The sequence below is a fragment of the Capsicum annuum genome, chromosome 3 (assembly GCF_002878395.1).
Source record: "Capsicum annuum cultivar UCD-10X-F1 chromosome 3, UCD10Xv1.1, whole genome shotgun sequence".
NCBI lineage: Eukaryota > Viridiplantae > Streptophyta > Magnoliopsida > Solanales > Solanaceae > Capsicum > Capsicum annuum.
Genome location: NC_061113.1, coordinates 59,290,172 through 59,301,495, shown reverse-complemented (window position 1 = coordinate 59,301,495; position 11,324 = coordinate 59,290,172). Strand labels below are relative to the sequence as shown.

Sequence of the window (11,324 nt, the reverse complement as noted above, 5' to 3'; positions counted from 1 at the left end):
CCCCCCCCCCCCCCCCCCCCCCCCCCAAGTCTTCGGAGAAGCAACAACCTTCCAACTGACAACTTTTGCATTCAATAGTTCCACCTAAAGAAAGTTGCGCATACCTCTTTCAAGAGTAGTTAAAATAAAAGAGGAAATGGATATGAATTGCATAATATGGTTGGGAAGACTGTTGAGAGTGGAGCAGATTAAAGCAGTACGTCCTAACAGAGTAAGAAAATGGGCTTCCCATCCATCCAGTTATGTTTTTAAACTGTCCAAAATAAACTGAAAATCTGCCCTAGAAGATTTTTTGTCAAAAATGGGAAAATCTGAAAAGTAAGAGGATAAATTTTTTATCCAAAACTGAAGTATTCTTCGAGAAAAAGATCTTAGATTTGTCAAAATTAACTTTTTGGTCAGAGATGGCAGCGAGTTGATCGAAAATATCAATAATAGTATGACAACAAGTTTCAGTTTATTTTGAAGTACAGATAATATCATCTGCAAAGAATGTGTGTTTTACCCATTGAGAAGAATATTGAAGTAAAATTAATACAAGACATTATAAGTTTGACTAACTTAGGAAGCAAATTAAAATGAAACAAACCTTCTCTAATGAAGCCCCATTCTAGTTGGGAAAAAAAACCATTCTAGTCCGTCAAAAGATTTTTCCAAAATGAGTTTCAGAAGCATTATGAGACACGACTCTTAAATTTATGGAAGTAGTTCAGAATCTCTTGAACAATATTGGCATTACTACAACAACAACATACCCTGTGAAATCCCACAAGTGGGGTCTGGAGATGGTAGAGTTTACACAAACCATACAACTACCTCGCAGAGGTAGAGAGCTTGTTTCCGAAAGATTCTCGGCTCAAGTGCAGCACATCCAAGTACAAGGAAGAAGGAAAAAGTGAAGAAAGCATAGTCATTGACAAAGAAAGAAGTACAAAGGCAAAGCCTACAAAAAGGGACAAGAACAACACCAAAATAGAGTGATAATCAAAAACACAACAACAACAGATGATGATAGATAGCAAAAGCGAGAACTACTATAATACGACTAGTACACGACAAATACCAAGCAAGCCTAAACACTCAAAAAGCATGACAACCCTCTATTACCTATTAACCCGTATCCTAATATGCATCCTCCACACACTCCTATCTAGGGTCATATCCTAATAATGTCAGGCAAAAAAGCATTTGAGATGATTCAAAATAACTTTGGAAATTACATCACAAATAGCATCACAATGACTAATAGGGTAATATTGAGTAATCATAGAGGCCCTACACATTTTGGAACAAGACAAAGATGAGTAGAATTAACAGACTTGGGAATAGTGAATTCTCTAAAGATTGACACAGAAAAATTAGTTACAGACCACCCTATAGTACCCCAATAATGATGAAAGAAAAAAGGGTGCAAACCATCGGGGGCAGGAGCTTTGTAAGGTTTAAAGGAATGAAAAGCAGTTATCAACTCAAATTTGGAGAGTAGTTCCTCCCAACCAGCTTTACTTGATAAGGCAATAAAGTGGGGGGGAGCTTGAGAATAATGTAAATAAGAATGTGTGAAATCATTTGTGCGAAGGCATGAATAATAATTCACGATATGATGCTCAATCTCGCTTTCCCAAAAACTCAATTGCCAACCAGATCCTCAAGCAAGTTTATCCTATTTTTCCTCCTCTTATGTACAGTGGAGAGGTGGAAATTTTTTGTACTTGCATCCCCTGCCAATGGATATGACATTTTAACCTCCATCCTACACGTTTTCACAACTTGTCTAGGGGAAATTAACATGCAGTCTTAATTTATCATTTGCCCATTACCAAAAATTAGACGCTCCATCGACAATGTTGACTAGTGAAGATTGCACTCACTCCATGTTCTTTTACATTTAAATCGAACACAAAAACATTTAGTTTGTCTTTGTCTCGCTTCTTCATTTCATCAAATTCAGCTTTTCATTATAAAAAGTATGGGATGGAAAAAATGTACTGTCGAATACCAATCAAGACGAACAATATAAAAAAAACAGATAATTACAAAAGAGTTGAAACAAAATTATTGAGTCGGTTATTTGAAGTTTAATCTTCAAACCTCTTTCAGATAGTTTACCAATTGAGAAATTGTAATTAATACATTGAGACTTGAGAGGCATATAAGAAGGATATTGAGGGCCAAGGAAATAAAGGCGATAAGCCATTTGATTCACACATTTTATTTTATTTTTTGATAACTGTGGTGTCCAGGTGCACCTCGCTTAATCACGGATACCTGCCCACCTCCTACCAGCAACAAGTATGAGGTAATGACAGATCTAGAACAAACGGAAAGAAACCACCTAGTGTTTTGTCTCTGCTGGGAACTAAACTTGAGACCTCATGGTTTTAATTCACACATTATAATATGTGGATTGAAGAATTACTCTATGGTGAGAATAACACGACAAATGTTACTTTGACGACATTTTAATTTTTATGTTTGCTGATACATTTAATTTTAAATTTGCAATATATTTTTGTAGAACTTAAAGCATATATATTAATTAATGGGAAAAGGCAAAAGTATATTAATAAAACTAAATGTATTTTGCTTTTGTGTTTTTGGTGTGCAAAGAAATATCCTATAGAAGCAGAAGATATCCTAGGAGTTTTAGAGTCATGCTAGGATCAGGAGTTTCTTTTATTTTTGTTGTAAAGGGGTCTTTCCTAAACTATGTAAGTGCTGGTTTTTAATACAAATGTTACTTTCTCAAAAAGAAATTACTAGGAAAAGGCAAAAGTACCTGCATGAACTATGAACATATTTCCTAGCTACACGCCTTCTCTTTTCAGTAGAGGAGGCATAAACACCGAAAAACAGAAAAGCCGGACTTGACCAAACTAATTTGGTTCTTCGGTTTCGATTTTTTCTCTCAGAATTTTGTGTTTTCGGTTTGGTGTAAGGATCTCGGTTATTCAGTGCACCGAAGAACCAAACTTTCAAAATATTGTTATGCTGAAATCCTCTCAAGGAGTTTGGATGATTGTAGGAAGAGTAATTTTGCATTTAACTAAAAGATGTTTCATTGCATTCGAATTTGATTCTTTCTGAGTACACATAGTTTGGTTTCTTGCTGGAGCATGCTACATTCCTAATTCGTGCTTAAGTTCAACCTTTTGACGCCAAAATGTTGGTGAAATGACATAAGTGGTATTGCTGTTCTCTTTCGTGGATGTAATAGTTTATGCACAGTTTGGTGTTATTTCATGGAGGAGTCGGACTGGATTAACATTAGTTGACGTGAAATAGTTAATGTGCAGATTGACATTATTTTCTGGAGTCAGAATTGATTCTCACATTAGCTAATGTCCAGTTTTATTCTCGTATCATGACACATAGATGGAGCATGTTCTAAACCCGTACCATCACCCCTATTACTTTGATTTGGTCCTGATTTTATTTCTTATTCGCACCGAAAAACCCATTTTAGCAACACCGAACCAAATCGAACCGAAGTTGGAAAAACCGAACCAAACCGAATTAGTTCGGCTCGATATCCAGGGCACACTTTTTCAAAACCGAAAACTGAAAGCCCAACCAAAAGTTTGATAAAACCGAACCAAATGCCCATCCCTACTTTTCAGGGGCCTATTACCCCCACCCCACTCCCTTTTCTATAAATAAAGGGTGCAAAAAACAGGTTTTGCTCCCCTTTACAATATGAATAAAGAAACAAGGGTCGTGAACTACTGTTAAAATGGAATAAATACACCCTAAGGTGTTGAGGTGGCACAAAGAGTGTACTCACTCAGCAAGAGGAATTTGAGAGACAAAAAACAACTGAAAAAATGATTAATATGGATGCGTATCATTTTTAAATTGGAACTTCATAATTAATCAATACACATAATTAACTAACATTAAAACTTAAGCATATATATATTTTAAACCATTTTCCTTTTTTTCTTCTTTTACTAGTGCCAACTATTAAAAAGATTATGCTCTTAAACGCTATGTTGCTCGGACTCTTCAAATTTGTCAATGGGTGCGCGTCAGATTCGCCAAAACTAATGTATTTTTGAAGAATCCGACACGGGTGCGGCATCGAAATTGAAGAGTCCGCGCAACTTAGCTTAAATGAAATTACATATAATATTATAAAAGATAAGTGTTTTTTGGAAACTAATTGTATTACTTACAAAATTAAGAAACTGTACAACGCATCATGAGAACTAACAACCAAGTCCAGGACATAGTCCCCGGTTTGGTCCAGTCAACCAGAGCTGGATGAGCTACACATTTTAAACACGAGTTTAGGCCAGTCAGCCTGAGAAATTCTACAATGAGCCTCTCACAGAAAACAGTAAAACACTATTTGTATGAGAGGCAATTTACTTGTTTGACTAGTGGATCTTTTTGGATTCCACTTACCAAAACTCCTCCAACTTTCCCTCTCTGCTCGATCACTTTGTCCCTCTTCTCTAATTTGCTTCAACGCTTTCCTCCCTTTCTCTTCTACTCTTCTGAATCTCTCCCTCCAAACTCTCTTCTGCAACTGTTTCCTTTCTTCCATCTCAATACTTTTTCCCCCAACACATGGTGACACCCTCAGATTGGAGGGAAAACATCCTCTATTATCCCCACCCCAAAAACAAACTATCTCCTTCTGAAAACAAGAAACTTCATCAGGCGCTCACTTCAAAAGGAAAAAAACACCAACGATCTCCTCTGTAGAAACAACACGAGACATTCACCAACACAAAACCATCCGCTCACTGACACAGACAACATTCCCTACTGCAGACCAGAAAAGAGAATCCTCAAGACAGAAAAACTAAAAGGCCTGACTCCCTCTTCCATAAACCCAGCACCTACTCTTTAATTTAACACTAGATTGTCATTGCTGAGGTTTTCTTTTTTCTGCTCAAGGCTCAAGCTAGCTCATTGAAGAACTGATCCCAAAGACCAGCAACACTGTGATTTGCAAAGTTGTTAAGAGTTGTAGTCGAGATAAGATAAGGTTTATGCATTCAGTATTAACAACACAAGATATGTGATTATTTGCTGATTTTTTCTCCAAACAACACAAAAAAGGTCCAATCTTGACTAAGAGATCCTTTGCAGACTTAGCTCGTTAACTGTCATTTTCTCTATCCTTGATAGAGAAATGGCGAATAATCCCGAATGTCTGGTTAAATTTAAAATGGGCAGAGAAAAGCAAGTTGACAAAATTGGGGAAAAGAATCAGGACAGCGAGAGATTAAGGGACAATAGCCAGGGTTCCCTTCAGAAGATGTGCTTGGATTTTGGCGGGTGAAATTATTTGGGCTTTATGGGCATACAGTCCACTTATCACATAATAAGTCTCTAACACAAGTATTGCTAGTTATATCTCAGACATGAGTAAATACATAGCTCAGTCAGCCTAAAGGAAGCAACAAAATGGAAGAATCAACAATGATTGCACTAAATATGTGTACTAATCCATATTTTAATGAGGGGTAAGTGCGTAATTAGCCATTATTATTATTGTTAATTAATATAATTAAAGTGGGCAAGCCAAAAGACAAATACCCTCTCCTCTTATATTTGTGGTTGTACATTCTAATGAGGGAGTAAAAGGTAGGGTAAACAGTTTCTTAAGTTTTCATAAGCAGCAACTTCTTCAAAGGAGTAGAAAAGAAAAGAATTAGGGCAATTGATCTCTTTACTCTTGGAAGAGAGCGAGCCAATGGCGTAGAATAACATTAGCCAGTAACACTCACCTGCGAAACTTCATATTTATAAGGTACGTATCTTGTTCCTAATTCTTTAGCGTGAAAACTGTGCACACAAAAAGTATTTCGGATGATTGGTCCTAATGGAGTTAACGAGATAGAGTGGAAGCTATTGATTAGTTAATGATTGTTTTTGATGATGTAATGATTGAGCAATGAGTAGAGAGAGAAAAGGGATCATATTCATGTTGTGGGACTCCTGATTTTGTATTGATATTAATTGATTTTAGATATGTTAACTTCCTGAACGTGAAAACAAAAGTACTTGTTGTACAGCTTTGCAAATTCTTTGCATTAGTGGAGTTTTGAATACGCATTTAAGAGTTTCTCATAATGTTTGTGGCTAATGAGATCAAATGGTTAGGTAACTAATTTGTATGAGATTATTATTGAGAAATTAGGTTAGAGATAATTTTTAATTCATCACTTAAGGTATGAGATACTAAGGCTTAGCTTTAAACTAGAAGGTTAGAAGTATTGAGACTTGACATCGGCTAGCATTATTGACATCATTAAGTAATATTTTTATTAGATTGAAATTATTGGAGGTTGTTTGGTTGGTGTACTACACATTGCAAGGTTGAGGAACTTGTCATTCGTGAGGTAAGTAAGACTTTAAACTTTGGGTGCTTGCTTTTCAAATTTGTTTTTAAGATATATTTATATCTGCCCGGTCCATGTGTTGGGACAAGCGTGTGCTTGGTAAAATCGACGGTCTTCAAGGCCAGACACATATATTTTATGCTTAAGAATACTAATACTCCTTTTATAAATTATTTCGTGATGTGATAGGATTGTGTACTGTGAGACTGGGGCATTGTGTATGCTTCCTAATTTCGTTGGGACATTGTGTATGCTTCCTTTGAGCATTATGTATGCCTTCCTTAGCATTGTGTATGCTTTTTGATTTGATATGGGACATTGTGTATGTTTTCCGAGCATTGTGTATACTCTAGATATTTGGCACATTGTGTATGTGGCCCGGAACTTCTGGTGTTGGGTAATTACTTTGATTTCAAATGGTGATAAGTACTTGGTATAAATTGTGTTGAGATATATAATTTCTGAGGAATGATTGTTGGTTTCGTTGGACATCTTATTATGATATACTTCCTGTGTGTAATAACTATATGTTCTTGGTGTTGTTGTATTTTCTAATACTTGTCCCAGGAGTACTTAAAGTAGCGAGCCGAGGATCTTACTGGGTTATATTTATATAGCTCACTCCTTACTTGCATACCTGCAGCTACTGTTGCGGAGAGAGACTTGTGGATGACGATCTTTACGTGTGGATTCTGTTGCGAAGGTGAACCTTCGCATTGTTCGTGGAGGTTGTCATCCAGCTTTAGTTATTTTTAGCTTATAGTTCTTTTTGTTGGGTTGCATGCCCGAAAGTTGAACTCATGTAACTTTGTTTAGATGCTCCATGGTCTAGTGTGGGGTTTGGGTTAGAGATTTGTTACCTAAACTATTGTTGTTTTCGTAAATCGTTACGCGATATCTTGCTGGATCATTACTTTGCGTTTAATGATTATTTCGTGCATTTGAAGTTGTACACATTTTTATCTCAGTGTTGTATACATTGTGAATGTGTGGAAAGTTGGTTCTCCTGACAAGTGTTGTTAGCGGGAGCCAGTCACGCCCATGAGGTTTTTGGGACGTGACAATATGTTACTGTAATAGAGACGTGGAATAGAGGCACGGCGATTATCAAAAGCGATATTTGTTAAATAACACAAATGCACTAGGAACAATGACTTTGGACTAGATAATAAGCCATCTAATAGAGTTCCCTCTCCGGGTGACCGACCAGAATGCTTCTTACTTGCTAAACACAGAAATCAAGTAGTTCGACTCACTATCCACTTTACTTTGAGTTAAGAATTCAGCCCATCTCAGCATGACATCTTTTAACAGTATGTTAGAGCAAAGTTGAAGATGCAATTGTTATCTACTTGTGCAGAAAAAACAAAAACAAACCATACATTTCTGTAGGAACTCTGTTAAACAAGAGATACATGAATGAAATCAACATAATAGCAGGCTGAAAGAAACGGAGCAAATACACGTCAAATCATAATCAAATCATTACTATTTATTAAGGGTAGCAATCCCAATCTTACAAATATATAGCAGAAGTTTTTAAAGAAAAATATTTAAGAAGTGGGAACATTAATATTAGCCTCTTCAGCTATAGACAAAGACGCCAAAATGCTAAAATGCTTATGCACGAGAAATCTTACCAGATAATCCCTTCTCTTCATCACTATCTCCATAGTCGTCGTGGTCACTCTTATTATCCTGCTTAGATACAGCAGAATCCCGTTGCACTGGAGTACTGGTAACACCAGAAACAGATTGCTGATAAAGAACACCACCAGCAATAGTCAACAACAAACACATCAAACCAAATGGACTAGCATGTTTATCCCAAATAACAACATTAATCGCAACTGTCAAGAACTTATTCACAACCCCAGTAACCGTAAAAGCAGTAGCTGATATTGCCTTCCTCGCTGCAAACCCAAAGAAACTAATAAGCAATCCAAACACACACGATAAGGAAACTGCCAAAAATGCAACACGACGAAACATCCCTCCTCCTCCTCCTCCTCCTATAGCAATAAACACATCAACATACTCCCCAGTAATAATCCAAAACAACGGTGCCATCATCAACGACAACAAATTATTATAAAACACAAATCCCCAAGTATTCAACCCTAGATTCGTTACCATATGCTTTATATAAACCATCTCAGTAGTAATCGTTACCAAATAGGCCAACGCCCACGAATACGCCCTCAACGTAAAACCCGAATCAGTTGCAACATACCCAATCGCACCCCCCAAAATAATCACCAAAGACAAAAACGTCAATTTCGACGGACACGGCTGCTTTCTGAAAGCCGTATCCGCAACCGCTACAAGCAACGGAGTACACGATCTAAACACAATAAACGTATCAACATTAGCATGACGTAACAAATTCGTATTTGTAAATATCGCCAAGTAAAATACAAATGCAGCAGGCAAAAACTTTTTCGCATTTTCAAATGTAAATGGATCATGATGTAACAAACCAAATTTGCCCAAAATCCAAACACCTAATGTTGAAGTTAGATATTGTAATGCAGTGAGTAAGCCTGGATAGTTGAAATTAGTTATAGCAAATTTGTTGATAACTGCGAGTAAGCTGGAACACAAGGCGTAGCCAATTACTACACTGCTTGTTGTATAATATTGCTTCGATGCATCTAATCTCATTGCCGACATTGTATTCACGAGAGAGGGAAAACAAGGGCGGCGTTAGGGTTAAGGTAGGTGAAGTTCGTGTATTGGGGGCCCAAATATTTAAGGCCCAACAAATATAAAGTACATTGTATTTTGTATGTAGTTGTTATTGATTAATTTGGTAAGGTCGGATTGAATGAGTTGATACTATTAAAAAAAAAATCTTTTAGGAAATTAAATAATATATTTACATTCTCATAATTTCGAATTTTACTTTCTATATGTGTAAAAATAAAAAAAACTATATTTCTTGTGATTTTACTTTCTAATTTCAGCTCAGATTTTTCAAATAAGCACATTTATGTCACACTTGTGACAACTGAATAGCAGTGAAAATTGACAAGAGTAAAGTTCTGAAATTGAAATTGAGACTCGAAGCACCTAATCAATAAATTAAAAAGGACATGATTTAAATGTGGAGAGAAATATCAAAAGAAATCTCTCTTGCTCCACGTGAATGATCTGAGCAGACAGACTTTCAATGACAAGAAAAAAGGGCCCCAGATCATGAATAAAGCAGAGAGATGTGAACATGGCCGGATCCAGAAAAGAAATTGTATATCATATATCCAAATATGAATGATTTTACATATTTGATTTCTATAAAAAATATTTTAAAAAATAATTTTTCTTACTTTTTAAGTACAGTAAAAATATCACTTTACTCCTCTACACCTTAAATATATTTTAAAATTTTTCATACTTATTTGTTTCTCAAATTTTACTTTTTATTATTTTCACTTTTTTATTTTTTTCTTTAATTTTATTATTCTATTTTTTTATTATTTTCACTTTTTTATTTTTTTTTATTTTATTATTCTATTTTTTATTATTTTTACTTTTTATTTTTTTCTTTAATTTTATTTTTATATTTTAATTCATTTGTCTCAATCTTTATTTTTTCTTTTTTCTCAAGTATTATTTAATTTATTTGTCTTTAACCTTTATGTTTTATTTTTTTCAGTTTTCTTTTTGTTTCCCTCATATTTTTCAAATTTTATTTTTAGTTTTTACTCTCATTTTTTATTTTCTTAATTTTTTAATTCTTCACTTTTTTCTTAATCTTTATTTTTTTTTTGCCTTTTTTTTCTCACTCCTTTTCTTTATTTATCTATTTTGTTTGATCACCTTTTTCTTTTTTCAGTTCTCCTTTTTTCCCTCATTTTTTTCAAACTTTATTTTTATTTTTCTCTCATTTTTATTTTTCTCAATTTTTTAATTCTTCGCTTTTTTCTTGATATTTATTTTTTTTTCTTTTTTTTTTCTCAATCTATTTTTTATTTCTCTACTTTGTTTGATCGTTTTTTCTTTTTTCTCAACTTCTATTATATTTTGTTAATAAATAAAAAATTAGATAATCCGCAAAGGAATCTTTTTTTTTTACATCAAAGCAAATTTAAGGGCATGAATTGTTGTTACGAAATTCTTTGAAAATTCTTGAGATAAGTCGTGTCTCTAAGGCGAGAGTTGTAGAATATCTCATAAATAAAAACATAATGTGGTAGTGTCAACTCTTGCCCGTGGGGCATAATTTATTATTTGAAAGTCCTTGAGCAAAGTCGTGTCTCTAAGGCAAGAGTTGTAGAACATCCCATAAATGAAGACATAACGTGGTAGTGTCAACTCTTTCCCGTGGGGCATAATTTATTATTTGAAAGTTCTTGAACTTTGTAGAACATCCCATAAATGGAGACATAATGTGGTAGTGTCAACTCTTTTTCGTGGGGCATAATTTATTATTTGAAAGTTCTTGAACTAAGTTTTTCCTCTAAGGCAAGAGTTGTAGAACATTTCATAAATAAAGACATAATGTGGTAGTGTCAACTCTTGCTTGTGGGGCATAATTTGTAGTTTAAAAGTCTTTGAGCTAAGTCTTGTCTCTAAGGCTATAGTTGTAGAACATCTCATAAATGAAAATATAACGTGAGAGTCAACTCTTGCTCGTGGGGCATAATTTGTTGTTTGAAAGTCCTTGAGCTAAGTCTTGCCTCTAAGACAATAGCTGTAGAGCATCTCATAAATGAAAACATAACGTGGTAGAGTCAACTCTTGCCCATGGGTCATAATTTTTAGTGTGAAAGTCCTTGAGCTAAGTCTTGTCTTTAAGGCAATAGTTGTAGAACATCTCATAAATAAAAACATAACGTGGTAGAGTCAACTCTTGCCCGTGGGGTATAATTTATTGTTTAAAAGTTCCTAAGCTAAGCCTTGACTCTAAGGTAAGAGTTACAAAACATCTCATAAATCAAAATACAATGTGGTAGTGTCAACTCTTAC

General features: G+C 34.9%; 1 protein-coding gene across 1 annotated transcript in view; it reads right to left on the bottom strand.

The window, feature by feature from the left end:
- The window catches only part of LOC107863811 (GDP-fucose transporter 1), an 11,199-nt gene extending 1,778 nt beyond the window's left edge, over positions 1-9,421 (bottom strand). Inside the window, exon 1 of the mRNA XM_016709963.2 lies at positions 7,997-9,421. Coding sequence (XP_016565449.1) covers positions 7,997-9,029 — 1,033 coding nt within the window. The 5' untranslated portion in view covers positions 9,030-9,421. The remainder of the gene's footprint in view (positions 1-7,996) is intronic.
- Positions 9,422-11,324: the final 1,903 nt, after the last annotated feature.